This window comes from Strix aluco, chromosome 17, assembly GCF_031877795.1.
Source record: "Strix aluco isolate bStrAlu1 chromosome 17, bStrAlu1.hap1, whole genome shotgun sequence".
Taxonomy (NCBI): domain Eukaryota; kingdom Metazoa; phylum Chordata; class Aves; order Strigiformes; family Strigidae; genus Strix; species Strix aluco.
In genome coordinates, this window is record NC_133947.1 from 17,169,760 (window position 1) to 17,186,660 (window position 16,901).

Sequence of the window (16,901 nt, forward strand, 5' to 3'; positions counted from 1 at the left end):
AATTTCACAGGGAGGAAGAGCCTTGGGGAGGATCTCAATTTTACAAGAACAGGCACAAACTGGCTATGAATTTGTGAAGAACAAGATGGTTTCCAGTGCAGTGAAGTTCTCGATCAGCTTCCAGTAGCAGTAACATCTGCAAGGGTCCTGGTGGGTTTTTAAGACAAAATTTAGGGGGTTTGTGGGGTGGATTATATTATACAGTGTAGTGTTTGCAGTGAGACCATGGCATCAGTGATGCAGGACCTGCATTTCAGACCTTTTTATTTTTCTAATAGCACACAAAAAGCTGTTTTATATGGAGATAAAGCTGTGGCTTTGCATGGAGCCGACTGCATCCTGGGCTGTGCTTGCAAGGCTGCAGCCAGCAGGGCGAGGGAAGCGGGGTGACCTCCGTCAGCACTCGTGGCAACCCTGTTGACAGTGCAGGTCCAGTTTGAGCTCCCCAGTACAAGACATTGACATACTGGAGTGAGTCCTGCATTATTTCAACCTGTGTTGTTCTGTGCCCTCGGCCATGAGGTGATTTGCTCTAAATCCATTCCAGCTCCTTCCAGGACTGACCGATGCCCCTGCAGAGCTCTGCCTTGGATAATGCTGGCCTCAGCGTTTGCTCATCCTGCGGTGCCGCTAGACTTCCTTCTGGCTGGAAGCTGGAGTTTCAAAATATTTTCTGCAGTTGCTTGTGACTGGGAGAAGTGTTTAGTTTAATCCTAGCTCATGAGCATGTCATTAGCACTGTCATTGACTCTGTGAGTTGTGTAGTGCCAGGCACACAGGTTAGGCATGCTGTTTTCTGTAAAGCTTGGCATGTGTTACTTTTCAAGGTAATATGTATATTTAAGGTTTGTAAGATCGATCTTTCTTTTGGAAGAAATGAGCGATGCCATTGTGAATTTGTATTAATTTCCCGGTGTGTTTGGTTTTAGTTTTGAATAACTTGCCAGGATCAGATCTGGGCAAAGTCAATCGAGCAAGCATCCTCTTGCTTCTGAAATTTGTTACTCTGGGTTAATGTGGTGTGAAGAAGCTTTTAGCTTTTCTGATACAGCTGACTTTCATATACAGGTGCCCTAGTTTTCTTAAACTGTTTATCTACAAGCAACCACAGTTAACCCTGACAAATAACAGATTGCCTGGACATCAGTTGAAGCAACCCCCATGTAATCTGATAATTGCTTGCAATAGACATAAAGAGGAGAGCTCGCGTGCTGGCTTAGGGGTCTTTATCAATATGAATCTAGGTTATTCTCAGAAATAAAATGTATTAACCTAAATCTGAGACCTACATTTTACTTGAAAGCTCTGTGAACCCTAATGAAATCCAGGCTTGGTGGCTTCTAATGTTTGCAGGCAGATGGTGGATTAAATGGTCTGGGTTCCTGCTGGGCAGATGGTGTGGTGACCTGCACAGTTAATAGAGCTGTGCTTGGGCTTTTATTATTATCTGTAGACTCTCTTCAGCTGCTTTGAGAAGTAGGTGTTCTGTGTTAGCCTAAATCTCTCCCCTTCTTCCAGGTGATTTGCTTTAAATACCAATGAAGGAATATACTGATGCATTTGTAAAACTATCCAAATAAATCTGCATTATGTTTCAGTCTGACATAAACTAGCATTTGATCTGATCTGTAGCTAGTACTTCCTCTTTGCTGCCTCCTACCCATGTGAAGGGAGAGGAGTGTTCTGCTCGCCAGCACACACCGTGCAGGAGAGGACATGGGGTGTGGAGATGGGTCTGGGATTTGGCAGACTATTTGCAGAAGGCTCACAAGGTATGGAAGAGGTGGGAAGAAGGAAGTTCAGGACATGCAGAGTTCAGCTGAAACAGAAAAGACAAGACATGCGTAAACCCATGGAGGAAAGAAGTTAAAGCTTCCCCTACAACAACTTGCTGTGCTTTGCTGGAATTAATTGAAAATATAGAGTTACTCAGTGTTACCTGTGTCCAAGAGTAAAGCACAGCAAAATGTTTGAAGAGTTAACAACAGACTTCCATGAGGAATGTTTTGGCGCCTTTTTCACTGAAAGTATAACTCTTCAATAAGCCCATGTTTTTACTGATTCAATTTTGGAGAAGTTCTTCCACAAACACATTTGTTTGAAACTTTTTAATCTGAATTTTTAAGTTTGCTCATTCTTGCCCAATCTCTTTGCTTTATTTTTGCTTGCTGTGCAGTAGGAGATGGTATTCTGCTATTGAGAGGTTATTGAAATATCCCATCATGTGTCAGGATGTCACAGACGTCGAATCAAAATTGTGTTTATTGTTTAATTAAATCATTAAAGCTGGTTTGCGGTTGCTACACAGTGGCATTGAATACAAGATGTTTTAAAGCATCTTTGTAATGAAATAACATGAAACGTTAGCACTTTGAGGAAGGGTTTGCTTTCTCTGCATGAGTAATAGCGGAGCTGTTCTCACCAGCATTGAAATGTTTTGTCTAGGATATTGAGGACCATTGTTCTTCTGATTTGTACAATGAGTTCTTTTGTTATCTTGTTCAAGGTGCTAGAGTGAAATTAGTTACAACACAGAAGATGTTTTGATCTAGGAAGCAAGTTTTTTTAATGCCTGCTAAATTAGGAGCTGTCCCTAATCTTATTAAAACTAGTGTCACCACTAAAGTATTGGTTTTGACTTCTGCTGACATCACAGCAACAAATACTGTAAAGCTAAAAATTATTAAAATGGAATTTTATTTTGGAATGTATTTTTAATTATTCTTATTTCTTGGGAAGCTTTTCCTCTGATTCTTCCCATCACTGGCTTTCCAGCTAAAAACTCTTGTTTTCTGTAAAACTGCAGTGTTGAGTTCTGGAAAGCTTTTGCTATCTGGACTTGGACTGAAACATGATTTTTATTTTTAAATGTATGAGCATAATCCTTCCATGGGATTTACTTAAACATTATTTTTGCTTTCTGTATGCTTGTAACAACAGTGTGCTGAAGAGGCTGATTATGCAGATGTGGTATTTGAAATTCCTGTGCTTTTTTTGTTCTTGTCAGAGAGTTCTTATAGCACAGCAAATGTATGCACTTCAGGTTGGGAAAGGGATTTGCCTTCTTCCTGCCTTCAGAAAAATGAATGGTGCCTTTCCACTAACAGTGGCTGATCTGTTTCCATCCGTTATGCAACACCCATTAATGGTATTTCAGAGCAGCTAATGAGTAATTGCAATATGAGTTATAACTCAGTGCAGTTAGACTCAGTTCTAGTTCCCAGGGACACTGAAGGTTTGGAGATGCAGAACATGGCCCTGCTTTCTCTTCTGCAGAAGATTTTAAGATGCCCATGGGCTTCAGCAAGATACTGAAATGTAGTGCGGCACATCATGCCAGCAGGTGGACTGTCCTTGACTGGAAACATGGCCCCTGGCTTATCTTACAGGTTGCCTTTAGGGGTTAAGATGATCTGGCATCTAGGAGTCATGCAAAATATTTTTAGACTTGCCTGTGTATTAGCACATTCGGATCTTCCTTGTGTAGTGTTCAGGTTTACAAGGGCTGTCTGTCTGCAGGTTGTGGCACCTTGAGCCTACTGTCCAGGGGATGGAAGAATGTTAGAGCCATCAACCTGTTATATTTGCAGCCCATGGGGAAGCCTACAACCTGATACTCAAAGTAGTGGTGCAGAGTGCTGGAAAAAACCAACCCACTGACAGACTTGGGCAGATGAGAACTGATCTGCAAGGGGTTTAATTCACCCTGAACTACTACAGATCTAGGCCAGTCCAGTTTCCTGCATTAGCTGGGAAAGGGAGGGATTCACCCTCCGAGCAGGAGTAAGAAGCACCATGTATTCCTAGACCTGTGGCTGGGTGCCTTGCTTATGACATTGGACACTTGACTGGAGCGCGAGAAAGTTGTGGCTTTAGCTGCTTCTTATAACACAGGGCAGAGCAGGAGATGAAGTACATCTTGCTCCATCTCCGACATGCAGGTGTGATCACTGATTGCTTATTGGTCTCAATATTGTGTGGTTGTAAGAGTTTGGGGTCTCTGATTTGGGAGCACAAACCCAACCTGTCAGCTCTACTTCTGTAGAAGTACTTGACTTCATCTGACTGCAGAGCCAGTATCTGTTCTCTGGCAGAATCTCTGTTTTGGAGGTGACTTGCCATTTCTCTCTGGCTGACACAGCGTGAGAAGGGCTTATAGACAGGCACTGGGCCTGTCCTTCAGCATCGTGTGCCTTTGGAACAGGTACCCGTGTTTGTATATAGAGCAGTAGGCTGGGGATAGCCCAGCAGCACCTTTGTCTCCTGATGCTTTTGCGTTTGTGTAACCAGATTACGTACCCCATTCTTCTGCTGCTCTTGATTCTCACCCAGCATTTCTCTAATTTAAGACTTAATCCAATTACACAAAGCAGTAGAAACCATTGCCTGCTCGCATAGATGATATTGTGTTTTCTATTAATACATTTCTGCTCTGTATGGAAATGAATAATTTAGTTCAAGATGTTGCTTTAAATCTGATTTAGGCTTGCTTCCCACGCAGCCGTCTCCTTCAGCTCTACTATTTCCAAAATAATTTTGCAGAGAGAGGAGGTGGTAAGCACTTACCTACCAACTGCATTAAGGTCGGTGGTAATGTAATGATAAGAGTTACCAGATGGTGATGTTTTACAGTCTTACAATATTTTTTTCTTAGCTTATAGGCATGGTTTGTGTTGTTGTTTTAGTAACGTGTAGAAATTTGAGGGCAGCTGTTGAAAAAGCAAGACAATGGAATCTCTAATTTCTTCGTGGTTAATAGCTGTGAGGTTGCCCAAGGAGCATGCTGCAGTTGTTTTCCACCTTTGCCGAGTCTGGCAAAGACAACATAAAGTAAGTAATAGCTGTAGCTACAGTATCACTGAAAAAGAGGAAGACCTGACCTGAGTAATCTGCGTCTTCTCCACATCACAGCAAAGCAGCAGTGGCAGTTTTCTTTGACTTAGGTGAACCAGGATCTGAGTGTCCTTATGCTGGAAGGTTTTTTGGGATGTTTCTACCTGTCTACTAGTACAGACATTGAACGAGCTTGAGCAGAATGTGAGCAACAGACACCTTGTTGCTCTGTGTTCTGCCAGATTTGAATATTAAAAAAAATAAATTGAAGGCATTTCACAGATGTGTTCTTTGTTGTCGGTCTCCAAATTAAATCAATTCTCAGTTTTTTCCAGGGAATTAATTTTTAGCTTTGAGCAGCTTCATGTAGGGAGTAAAACTCCTTCTGGTAATGCCAAAAAAAATCTTAATAAATTAGTCGTGAAAAGCACTGGTAATATGAATTCTCATCACTAATCATTCCCACTGTGAAACTTAAGACTTTAATAACTTAAAACTTAAGCTCTGGATCACACTGTGACCTGAAGCTGATGGAGCGTGGCTGGAATTTGCACTGCTGGAGTCTGGCACTCGGGTACCTCTGTTTGCTGCCTGGGAGTCTCTGGTGCTCAAGGCTTTAGCACCCCTGGAGCTGCTGCTGGACGCCTTGTTCCTTCACTCAGAAATGTTTATTCTTAATACATTTTCTGTGGCACCTGTCAGTGGCACTGTCATTGCTTCCCTTTCTGGCCAAAGGCAGAGGGTGGCAGTCAGAGGTGAATCCCCCATTTGAACCTTCTGACACCTGGGCATGCACCCACTACTTCCCATAATCAGTCTCACAGTAAATTTAGACTTTGGCAGTCATAGTTGGGGGTGTGTGTTCCTCCTCAGTTTAAGAATCATTCAAAGATGTTAAGGCCAAATAGGATGATGTCTCAGTCTAGTCTGACCTTCTGCAAATCCCCAGCAAGGAATACCTGCCAGCAGTTCCTGCTTGTGTTTAATCTCAAATGTTTTAAAGCTGATGTTGGGTTCTGTCATCACCTTCTGGTGTCTGAGCCTTTATGGTTCACCCACATTTCATTTTCTAGAGTGTAGGGCTCTTTGACTAAGGGCAGTGGTTCTCAGGAGCTGGGACCATAAAGCATGTAGCAAAAATCACAGGGTTTCAGTGATGGTCGGTAGCATTGGTGGCCTTTCCCTGGCCACTATCTGTTCTTCTGCCCAACCCCTACCTGAAAGTATATCTTAACATATAGCTAAGTATAGTATAGCTAAGGCAAGTCAGTGCCTCTGCCACCGTGTGTACACTCACAGTGCTTACCTTCCATCCGAATGAGAGATCCTATGGCTGCAGGGTCAGTCGCTGTGGTGTCTGGATGTAGTGGGACAGCAAACCCAGCCCTGCGCTCCCGCTTGCAGGGTTCCATGAGACCATCAGCTCACTGGACATGGGGCAGGGCAGAGGGACTCTTTTTGATAGCACTTCATGTCGGCCAATCTGTAACAAGAAGTTGCACCCAAAATCTCAGTTTTGTTTTGTTTCTGCCAAGGGTTATTGTATTCTTGTGTGAGATCACAGAAGAGAGTTGAGGTCCCTCTTGGTGGACACTGACAGTGGAACACTAATACTTGGATACAGTGTACAGGAAGGAGAGGGTAGATGCAGGTGGGTGGTAAAGGAAACTTGTTGATCTGATTTGGTTCTAACTGATGTCAGTGAATACCTTAGATTCCCCTTAGACTGAAATCCCAGGCCTAAATAAGAAACTTACATTTTGTCTGTAATTGTGTGAGTGAGTGCCTAAGATGGTGATCAGAGAAGCTACAAGGCTAGGAGTCAGGACAGGGGTAGAAAGCTTCAGATGTGGCTGTGGGACATGACACCAATCCTCCATTTTAGCTGTAAACTTCCATGGAGCAACAGGTTATGGAGCCCCAGGGAGGAGAAGCCATCATTGACGTGATTCTGAGAAAGACAGAGAAATGTGTTCAGAACAGTGTCTTCAAAGAGCTGCTCTGTGATGGGAACTATAATGTGCTCCTGATCAACATCCTTGGGGGAAAAGGAAGAAAACACCAAACCATAGAAAACTTCACTGGTTTTGCACTCAAAGTTCAGTACAAGAACTGGACAGAAATGGAGAAGTTTATTGAAAATAAGCTAAAGAGAGAGCAAATGCCCACCATCTATCACAGCAGACATGAGAAATGGTGCAGGGAAGCCAGCGTGACTAAGCAGAAGGGCATGGAGGCTATTGAAATAAAGCATTTTTCAAACAGCTGGAGAAAATGGTTACAAACTGTAGCAGATTAAATATATGAACAGAACAAAGCAGGCCAAAGGGGATTTGGAACAAAGACTTGCAAAGGGAAAAAAGTAACAGTCCTCTTTCAGACCTATCAGAAATGGAACCATGTGAGAGAATTTGGAGAGTGCTACTGACTTCTCAGGCTCTGAAAGGAGGACTCAGGGAAGATCTAGCCATAGCAGAAAACTAATTTTAATTTTTTCTGCACGCAAACTTGCCACAATGTAGCTCAGAGAGGTTACAACAGTGTTGCAATGCTCTTTGTGGGGAGCCAGCAGAGACCCTGCCTTCAACCACAGTGCCTGTGCAGAGGCTGTAAAAAAGATAAAATACATGCTTTTAGAGGAAGTTGCCAGGACTGGATGTATCAACCTAGGAGACTGAAATGAGTTTAGTCCTTCAATAGTTGAGTTGTTCAGTGAGAGGTTATGCTCCTCTGTTGAAGCTCCTGTGGTGCCCAAGGACTGCAGTGCTTCACCTGTAACAGTTTTCAAACAGCTCCCAGAGGAGTGCTGGGAGTTCACTGGCCAGCTGTGCCAGACAGACCGATAAAGCTAGCAAGGAGTACAGTGGATGGATTACATGGATCAATATTGGGACAGTGTCAGTGCAGGTTTTGTAAAGGGAGGAGGTCCTGCTCTGCAGAGCTGTTGAAATTCTTTGAAGGAGTCAGTAACCGTATAAATAAAGGCAATTCAGTGGATGCAGCCTACTTGGATTTGTGAAAGTCAAGACCCCTTACCAAAGGCGGCCCAAGACCCCTAAGTCTTAAGGGACTTAGGTGGCCATACGGTCAGAGGAAAGGTCCTTTCATGGATGAAATACTGGTTAAAACCCCAGCAATTATTTTCACCGTTTCTTTGAGATCACTAGAGGAGCACCTTAGACATCTGTGTTGGAACCTGTGCTTCTTAAATGATCTGGAAAAGGGGATGGAAGGTGCAATGGCAAACTTTATCTGCCTTTGGGCAAACAAAGTGTGATGCACATCAAGTAAAACCATCCTACAGTGGAATATAGAAGGGCAGGCTCAGGGCTGGTGATAACCCAGAGGCATAAGACCTTAGCATTGCAAAAGATGAGTGAAAATGTCAGCACGGGGCGCATGCCTTTCAACAAAGCAAATCAGTTCTTGTTTATCAGGAACAGAGAACAAAGCAACCTCATTGTGCTACTGTATAAATCCACAGCAAGCCCACATGTGTTTGATGTACTGCCAGCCCCCTTGTCTCAGAAAGGACAGAGCACGATGGGGCTGTTTTGGAGAGCAACAATATGTTCAGAAAAAAGCTGCTGTACCAGGACTGGCCAGATAGTCCAGAGCACATCAGCCAAGAAAGGGGCACGCGGAGGGGAATCGCAACCGGCTGTTAGGTCATCACTGCTGGGGGTTGTGGAGGTGGGATCAGTTGTTCTCCATCTTCCAAACTGAGGGATCTCATGCAAAACCAGCAGATACAAGGTGGGAAGTGAAGTGGTTCTTGACCCTGCACATTGTTAAGCTTTGGCTTTTCTGCTCAAAGGGTGAGACAGAAGCCAAAGGCATAGATCGCAGGGGATGACTGCCCAGTTCTCAGAAGAGAAAGTCAAAGTCACATACCTCCAGTTCAGAAAGTCTCTTTTGACCTACAGATTGTTGGAGGTTGGGAAAATTAAGGGAAACTGTTACAAGATGCAGGTGTTTGAGGAACTATCACTATGCGCTTGCTCTATTTTATTTTTCCACAAGCACATGCTCTTGAAGTCAGACTAGGAGGCTAGCCTGACCTTTGGTCTGACCAGCTACAACTGCTCCCCATACCTTCTGATCCTCCTCCATCACTGCTCTTCTCATCCATGCCCTGAGGGAACTGCTGGTTTTTGAAGCGATGGTTCCCAGCTTATTTGAGTTGATCAGAGTAGCTGCCTGCACAGGGCTCGTCTCTCTGCTCTGTCTCCCCAGCAGCACGCTGCTGTTCAGCATGTGCGTGTCACAAGCTTTGTGCCTGTGGCCAGCGAGAGCAGGCTGCCGAGAGCGGGGCTGCCTCTGCTGTTGGGTTCCCCTTTACAGCAGGTTGTCTGCAGCTGCTGTTTATTTTTTTAGCTACTGTACAAATAAGGCAGTAGATAAAATCTTTTCAGAGAAACCTCTGATAAAGTTTCCAGTCCCTAAGTGAAAATTAAATTTTATCAAGCTTTTCAAAACACAACTGCAGATCATCATCTTCTCTTGCATTCATCTCCCTTATTTTGCAGACCACCCATCTGTTAAACTCTGGCTGTCTCCTGGCCACGTCTTTACCACCTGCCTTCTCCTATCATTGCTTCCCTGCACTAGGGACCAGATCAGTGTTCAGACCATAGCTGGAGTTAGCTGCAAGGTAACGATCCTTGAATCTCCGTTCAAGCTACGCTGCTGCAGTGTGTCAAAGCTGGCCTGAACAGAGACAAGAAACAAAGTGTGCCAGTGTCTGAGAAGTAAAGATGATGAGTGTCTGATACTTTCCAACACTGCATTTCTACATAGCAGTGGGCAAATACTAGGAGGGAATATGCAGAATTGCAGTTATGGAGACAGCGTGACATGGGCAGGACATCTCACTGGGTGGCTGGCAGGGAAGGTGCATCTACGAGAAGGACGTGAAGAAAGCATGTTTGGCAAAGGCAGAGGCTACAGCCTGCGAAGCTGCTGTCCTCCCACTGAGTACGCTGGTACCCATCGTAACTGGGTTATTCTGCTCCATGTTTGGAAGAATAATAAACCAGTAATGATGTAATGAAATAATAACCTTTTTTTGGCCAATTCAAGGTAGCAGTTGTATCTTATAAGTGTAGAGACCATCACTGCCATCTTAAGCATGATACCTAAGCTCTGCATTAAGCACCTGCCTCATGCTTGTCCTTTGGCTTTGGTATGTGGGCGACCGCTGCTTTGGAGGAAAGCAGGTGACAGGGAGGTTCATGTGTGCTGTAATTGTGTGATGCCTGAAAATGTTCTTTGCAATCATAGGTTAAGATTAAAGCCCTAAAGCTGCAGGGCAAAGTTTCAGAGAAAGTAAAGTTCACTGGAAAAATGGAGATAGAATTACCTGTAGGGAAGCTAGGGGCAAAAGTCTTATCTCTCCAGGTAATCTTGAAAAGGAGATCAGCATGATGTTGCAATGTGTAGCTTGAAAAGTGAAGGGAATGTAGAAACCCCTTATTTCAAATGTAGCGATTGCTACTTGCTTTGTAGAGCTTGGAAAAAGCCTTAAAAACGTGAAAGGCTTTAACCAGAGGAAGCAGAAGGAGGAAGCTGTTTCCCAGAAGGAGGATTTACACCTTTCCTGGGAACTATCGAGAGAAAAAAGAAATAACCTTAAGCACTCCCAGTCTAAGGCTTTATCACTGTACAGGGCAGAGTAAGAAGTTTGCAGATTTAGCATCTTAAATTTTTTAAAGTGCTGCTCACTGAGATTTGTTAAAGATGGGATTTCTCAAGTTGATTCTATCTTCAGTGGATGTTCCCTGTGTTTGAATCACTAATATGATTGAAGGAGTAGCGAGGTGAGTACCCTTGAAATTAGGCTGGTGCCATGAAAAACTTCTTCTTGACAAACTCATTTCCCCAAATCGCAATTTACACAATCTGCAAAGTCAAAGTAAGTAGGAGGGCAAGGATTGATTTTTAGCTCAAGGAAACGCTTTTCCTTCCCCACTAGAGAGCTAAGACCCAAGGTCAACTTCAGAAAACAAAAATGCAGGGTGTTGCAATATGAAGCACATTGAGGTGCTTGAACAGAAGCTCTGAGGAGAGGTGGGTGTTTCTGTTTCTAGAACCCTGTCCAGTATTCTACCTAGTGGAAGCATATGTGACCTTAGCAGTAGGTTTGAATGTAATTCCAGTAAAGACACTATTGCTGACTTTTTAAAATATCATCAGCTCTTTTGTTAATTTCTGTGCTTTTCTCACTGTTGGCTCAGTTTGGGTTTTGTGCTTCTGTATGATAGTCGACCTTTTGCTGCTGCTTATAAACCCCCCCGTAGTTCTCCAGAGGTGCATGAGACATGAGTCACTTTAACTGGCCTTGTGCTCAGGGCAGGGTTATTTCTTGTACCACCCCATGCACTCCCCTCAGGCTCTGAGCCAGAATCAGCATTTGTGAGACCTCTCTGTGAGTCTTTTAACTCACTGACCTGGCAGAAATCTAATGAAGTAAGATTAAAAAAAAAAAAAAAAAAAAAGGCAGCTGGTTTTGGTCCTGCCAGGTCAGTGAGTTAAAGCTGCTTATGGAAGAGACCAGTAACTGCCAGAGCTGGCAGAGGCACCTGCTTTTAATGGCAGTGAACTGTTTCATTAGCTCAGATGCACAGGGAATTACAGCCAGGGTTTGCAAGCTCCGGCTGCTTTGGCACTCACTGGGCTCTTCCGTGAGTGTGCTGCACTTTGCTGTTTCAGCCACCTGCACTGCCAGTGGCCACCCTTGGCATCATCCAGAAGTTGCCACTTTTGTTAAAGGACTCCTTAACTAACACCTGCGAACTTGGAGAACACTGAAGTGAGGGCCACTGCTATGGCTGCACACCATGTCCCTCTGGAGTACCAAACAGGACTGCCCAGCTTGGAGCAGTCCAGAGAGCCAAGAAGATGGGCAAGGGGCAGAGCCTGGTGGTTTTCTGGAGGTTCAGGAGACGGAGGCTATGTCCCGGGCTTCCTTGTGCACCCTTGCTGTAAGGGCAGGCAGTCCTGCTGTGCGGACTCAGACTCGCTTTGCACACAGGGACTAGTCATTTCCTACCTTGGCCCCCAGCCCCCTCCTAAGGAAAAGGGAGCATCAGGCTCGACAACCTCACTCACTGCCTTATTCTCTTGCTGCCTCTAGGGCAGGCAGGTCACTGCTGCTTTGTAGGTGCTCCAGCTTCTCCTCGTGCACAATGCAACAGCTGCGTGCAAGTAAAACCCAGCCCCTTTCTGAGGTCGAGGGCAGTCAGAGGTGTGTGTTTTTATCCTTGAAAGCCAAGTTAGAGAAGGCCTCAGGCTACCTTGGGTGATTTGGCTGTGACAGCTTGCTCCTTTTGCCACACTTCGGGGGGAGGGGGAGAGCCTTTGGAGCCCCCCCGAAAAGAAGTACAGGTACGGGGAGGGGGATCTTTCACTGCAAGACCTAAATCAGTCTGGCTCACAGCCAGCCCTTGGGAGTGCCCAGAAGGGAGGGCCAAGGTGAACTTCTGATGTGCTGCAAGCCATGTACTCTCACCTGTCCTGTATTTGTTCTTATCACTTTCAGGTTATTGGAAATTACTGTTTAAAAAAAAAAATCACATACTTTGGGTAAACTAGTAAAAAAGATTTTTGAGGTTGTAATGTCCTGTCTTTAGGCTGAACCATGAAGCTATTCCCTAAGAAGATATTTTAATATCGAGAAAATAATTGGTGCTTTTTACAGTGTCTCTAAGTCAGAGCATGTCTCTCTTTGATTTCTGTAGATAAGAAAAAGGACTTACAGATGACATTGTGTACCCAGCCTCACTGCCGTCTCCACAGCTTTTCCAAAGTCCATAGTTATCCCAGATCAGCTATTTTAGTTACACTCAGACAACTTCATGGGCACTTCTGTGTTTGTCATGTGGGGTTGTGGATTCTGTTTCTGCACTGGACAAGTATTGGAGCAGTACCCAGAGGCCTCGTGGTTCTCTTGTTCTCTTATGCAAAGCGCAGTGCAAAAAGCCCTCAATATTTTGCTTGGGAAAAGGCACATAGATTTGCTGGCAAATAATCCATGAAACAGGTCATGAAACTGCTCTACCTGATACCTAGCTGGAAACCAGCATAACCTCCTGTATCTGTGACAGCTGTTGGAAGAGTCTGAGGGTGTTTTACTGTCACGTTAGCAAAGCTGGTAGCAGGGAAAAAAAAGCGTTCGGTTAAGGCCCAGTGCTCAGCCACCCCTCTCAGAGGGAGAAGGGTACCAGCTGGGGAGCGAGGGCTTGGCTGTGGGCGTGGAGCTGCATTCATGATGCTACGAACCCCCAGAGACAGATGGACACATGACACCCAGCTTCTGTTGCTGTGCAGCAACATCACTAAAGGCCATTGTAGTGAGATCTTGGTCACAGGAAGACACAGTCCCAAACCCTTCACACACCTGTACAAAAGCAACCTGCTTTTGGCAGTGGTTGGAGAGAGATTTGACAAGGTTGCAAGAGCTGTACTGAGCCACCAACTGTGGATAGGAGAGCGATGTTCAAGTGTGGATGAGGCCCTTGCTGCTCTCCCTCGGTTAGGGTTCCCTGGAGTGCAGGCAGCGCATGTAACGCTGAGGCTCCTTCTTCTCTCTCTGCAGGAACATGACATTGAGACAGCTTTTGGAGTGGTCCATGTCACCATGCGGGGCACACCCAAGGGGAACAGACCTGTCATCCTCACATACCATGACATTGGCCTCAACCGTAAGCCCTTGCATTCCCAGGACCCTGAAAAAGTGGTTGTTCGTGGTATTTGCTTTTGAGTGTGGGGACCAGCAGGACTGGCCTGGAGCTGAGATGAGACAGGCCATTCCAGGGTAAAAAGATAAAAAGGTCTGCAGGAGAGAAAACATGCGGCACGCCCCTGTCCATTCCAACAGCCCTTGAAAGGTAGTGCCAAGGTGGAAATAGGTCCACCCACCACACTAGAGTGCTCTGACTGACTTCTTGCACTGTGTGATAGAGCTGCCTCAAGGCATCTGTTCCCCGGATGCTGGGCAGGTGAGCAGATTCCTTCTACAAGGCTGCAGAAGTAGTGTAGTGTTTCTAGCGGGCTCAGATGCTCTTTCCACATGTCTTCCTACCCAACATGTACTGTTAATGTTCACACAGGTGCTCCTCAGTATGTACTGTGAGTACCTAAGTGCTGCAAGGCCCTATTTTCCTGGGCACACGTGCTGGGGTGTCACTTGTCTGCCTGCCCTCCAGTCGTGGCAGTTGCTTTGCTAGGACTCGCTGTGGCGTTGCAGTCAGCGGGGCACAGCAGCGTGTGTCACCCAGCACCCACTGCCCCTCAGACTCAGCAGGGGGGTTGGGCTCATGCAGGTGTGTGCCGTGGTGTTTGGAGGGTGGATCACAATAAAACTTCAGGAAATGTCTCATTTCTTTTTTTTGTTGTTGTTGTTGTAGACAAATCCTGTTTTAACACATTCTTTAACTTCGAAGACATGCAGGAGATCACTCAGCATTTTGCTGTGTGCCATGTGGATGCACCAGGCCAGCAGGAAGGAGCCCCCCCATTCCCATCTGGGTAAGAGCTCTGCAGAGACCCTTGTTCCAGACATGGTCTGAACTGCAGTCTAGACTGGGGTGGCACCCAGTTTAAGCCAGCTGGGACTGCCAGGCTGAGTGTAGTGGGAGGCAGCTTTTAGGAGCGGAGGAAATGGGAAGATGAGGAGGCTTCCCAGGGAGCATTCAGGGAACTCTGTTATTACTGAGGCATGGGTAAAGCCCTCGCTAGTGGTGGGTGCTGGTACCAGCTTTCTGACTTGAGCATAAGCCCAGCACACTGCAGTCTAGCTGGCATTCCTTACTTCATCTGTCCATCCTCCCACTGAAGTCTGACTGCCCAAAAAAACACAGCTTTGTGTTAGTCTTGCTCTGAGGGATGAGATCCATGCAGTTGGCTGCAATATACAGTATCATTGCAAAATAATCACCTATGCACATGCCTGTCAGATGTTCCTTGTCTCTCCTGCCTTGGGTAGAACTGGAAGGTAACCTCTGTTGAGCTGTATTTGGAGGTGCTTTGATTTCAGTCTCTCTTGGTTTTCAGGTACCAGTATCCCAGTATGGATGAACTGTCTGAAATGCTGCCTGCTGTTCTGACGCACCTGAAGTAAGTCTCTGACAGGAAATGGGGTGAGCCAGCTGGGTACAGCCATTCCAGCACCTACCCCTCTCTCTGCTTGCAACATCTGATATGCTCACTGAGTTGTCCCAAGAGGCCTGAGCATCTCCTATCCTACCTAGCACTGTCTGGTTCTGTATCATTATGGCTGCTGTGTTGTTGGAATGTTTTGAAAATGAACCATAAGTGAATAGCCGGATGCAGAGAGGGGAAAGGCTTTGCCTCTAGGGGTGCTTTGACTGTGAGCTTAAGTTAGCCTTGCTGATTGTGAAATGCCTGTGTTTCAGCCTGAAAAGCTTCATTGGGATTGGACTGGGAGCTGGTGCTTATGTCCTCAGCAGGTGTGCAGTAAGTATCTCTTCATTTCCTTGGGACTTATACGAGCTGTGGTCTTCCACTGATCAAACAGACCATTTGTGGGGCACGAGCAAAGTAGCAGTCAGTAATTACAGTAGGCCTGCAGGGGGCCTTGTGAGAGCTACTTTGCATCCGGATGGTTAAATTGGAGCAGCCAAGGTTACTCTGAAGCCATGCCAGACGTGGAAAGATTGTAATGTGATATCTTTGAGCTAGCAGAGCCCATCCTGGCTGCTAGGAATATCCAGCCTTGTGTCTTCACAAAGACTGGCTGCATTACTGTATGCTGTTTCCAGTGTTTGTGACACCAAATAATTGATTTGGTGATGTGCGGTGAACCACTCATGAAGAATGTGCTTTTTCACTGGAAGGAAGTAGATTTTGCACTCTGTGGTTTGACAAGAGAGTACTAGCTTAATCTTGGTATGTACTTCTACATTTCTCTCTAGTGGAGCGTTTATAAGCATGTGAAATCAGTGGACAAAGTTTAGCAGCCCAGAAATTTGCCTGAGTCTTTCGGAGATAGTGTTAAAAAAACACAGAAATCTGACATTCTCGGTAAAGTTTGCTTCATGTTGTTGAGTGCAGAGAGTTGCTGATGATTTAGGCCATTATTGCTTCTTAAAGCCACTTCACCGTGCAGTTGCCCCTCCTATAAAACGTTCTCTGCTTCCCATTTCCTCCAGTCAGGGTTGAGCCTGGGGCAGCGTGGGGCACTGGTGATTGCTCTGTTCCTTGCCTTGCATAGTTTGCAGTCTTGCTAAAGAGAAGATCACACAAATAAGCCTTTGATCTCAGCTCAGTGAAGTCCCAGAAAGCCCTTGCGGTGCTACCTGGATTGCAGACAGTTTCCTGCTGAGGACAGAGTTGTTTCCTTCTGCTTAACCGGTGCTAATCTATACAGTGGAGCAGAAGAGCTGGAGTAAAATTTCAGCCTTGGAGCGAGCCTAGAGATCAAAGTTCTCTGGTTGTGTTAGATCGCTGGGTTTGTGTTTGCAAGCAGTTCTCAAAGTATTTTGTACCCGTGCTCCCCACGCCCCCCCCCACAAGGTAAACTGCAGGGTGCTGGTGATGCCAGGCTGGAGCAGGGGAAGGGGTGTCTGTGTGCGGGGGGCAGTGTGGGGTGCCATGATGTGTGAGCCGGGTGTCCCTGAGGCTGGGACGTCCCAGGCCTCTGCTCAGGCTGCAGGTGTTTGTGGGGCCTCAGCACCAACTCCTGTGCCAGTTGCCAAATCTTGCCATTTGCCCCTTCCTTGAGGGGAGGAGACTGCCTCTTCCTTGAGGAGTGGAAGGAGGTGCTCTCCAGGCACAGGAGTTTGTCCAGGTCCTTCCTGGAGGTGTCAGACTGGAGCAGAGTCACTGCTCACAGCCCTGTAGTACACAGGAGCCTGAGCAGGATCTGTGGCTGCACCAGATGTGTGGCTCATCAGAAGACATTGCTGAGGTCTGCCCAGGCTGCAGGTGCTGTGTGAGCAGTCAAAGCCCTCAGTGCCGACAACTGAACAAGGAAGGTCTGGCTGGGAGCCAAGGCCACTGGCTGCTCCACACAGAAGGAGCTCCCCACTTAGTCTTCATTTTACTGT

The 16,901-nt window shown here is 45.9% G+C and overlaps 1 protein-coding gene across 4 annotated transcripts in view; it reads left to right on the forward strand.

The window, feature by feature from the left end:
- The window catches only part of NDRG3 (NDRG family member 3), a 65,210-nt gene that overhangs the window by 37,828 nt on the left and 10,481 nt on the right, over positions 1-16,901 (forward strand). For all 4 annotated transcript variants that reach the window (XM_074842887.1, XM_074842889.1, XM_074842888.1 and 1 more), the window contains 4 exons: positions 13,430-13,535; positions 14,241-14,361; positions 14,887-14,949; positions 15,249-15,309. In XM_074842887.1, coding sequence (XP_074698988.1) covers positions 13,430-13,535; positions 14,241-14,361; positions 14,887-14,949; positions 15,249-15,309 — 351 coding nt within the window. The remainder of the gene's footprint in view (positions 1-13,429; positions 13,536-14,240; positions 14,362-14,886; positions 14,950-15,248; positions 15,310-16,901) is intronic.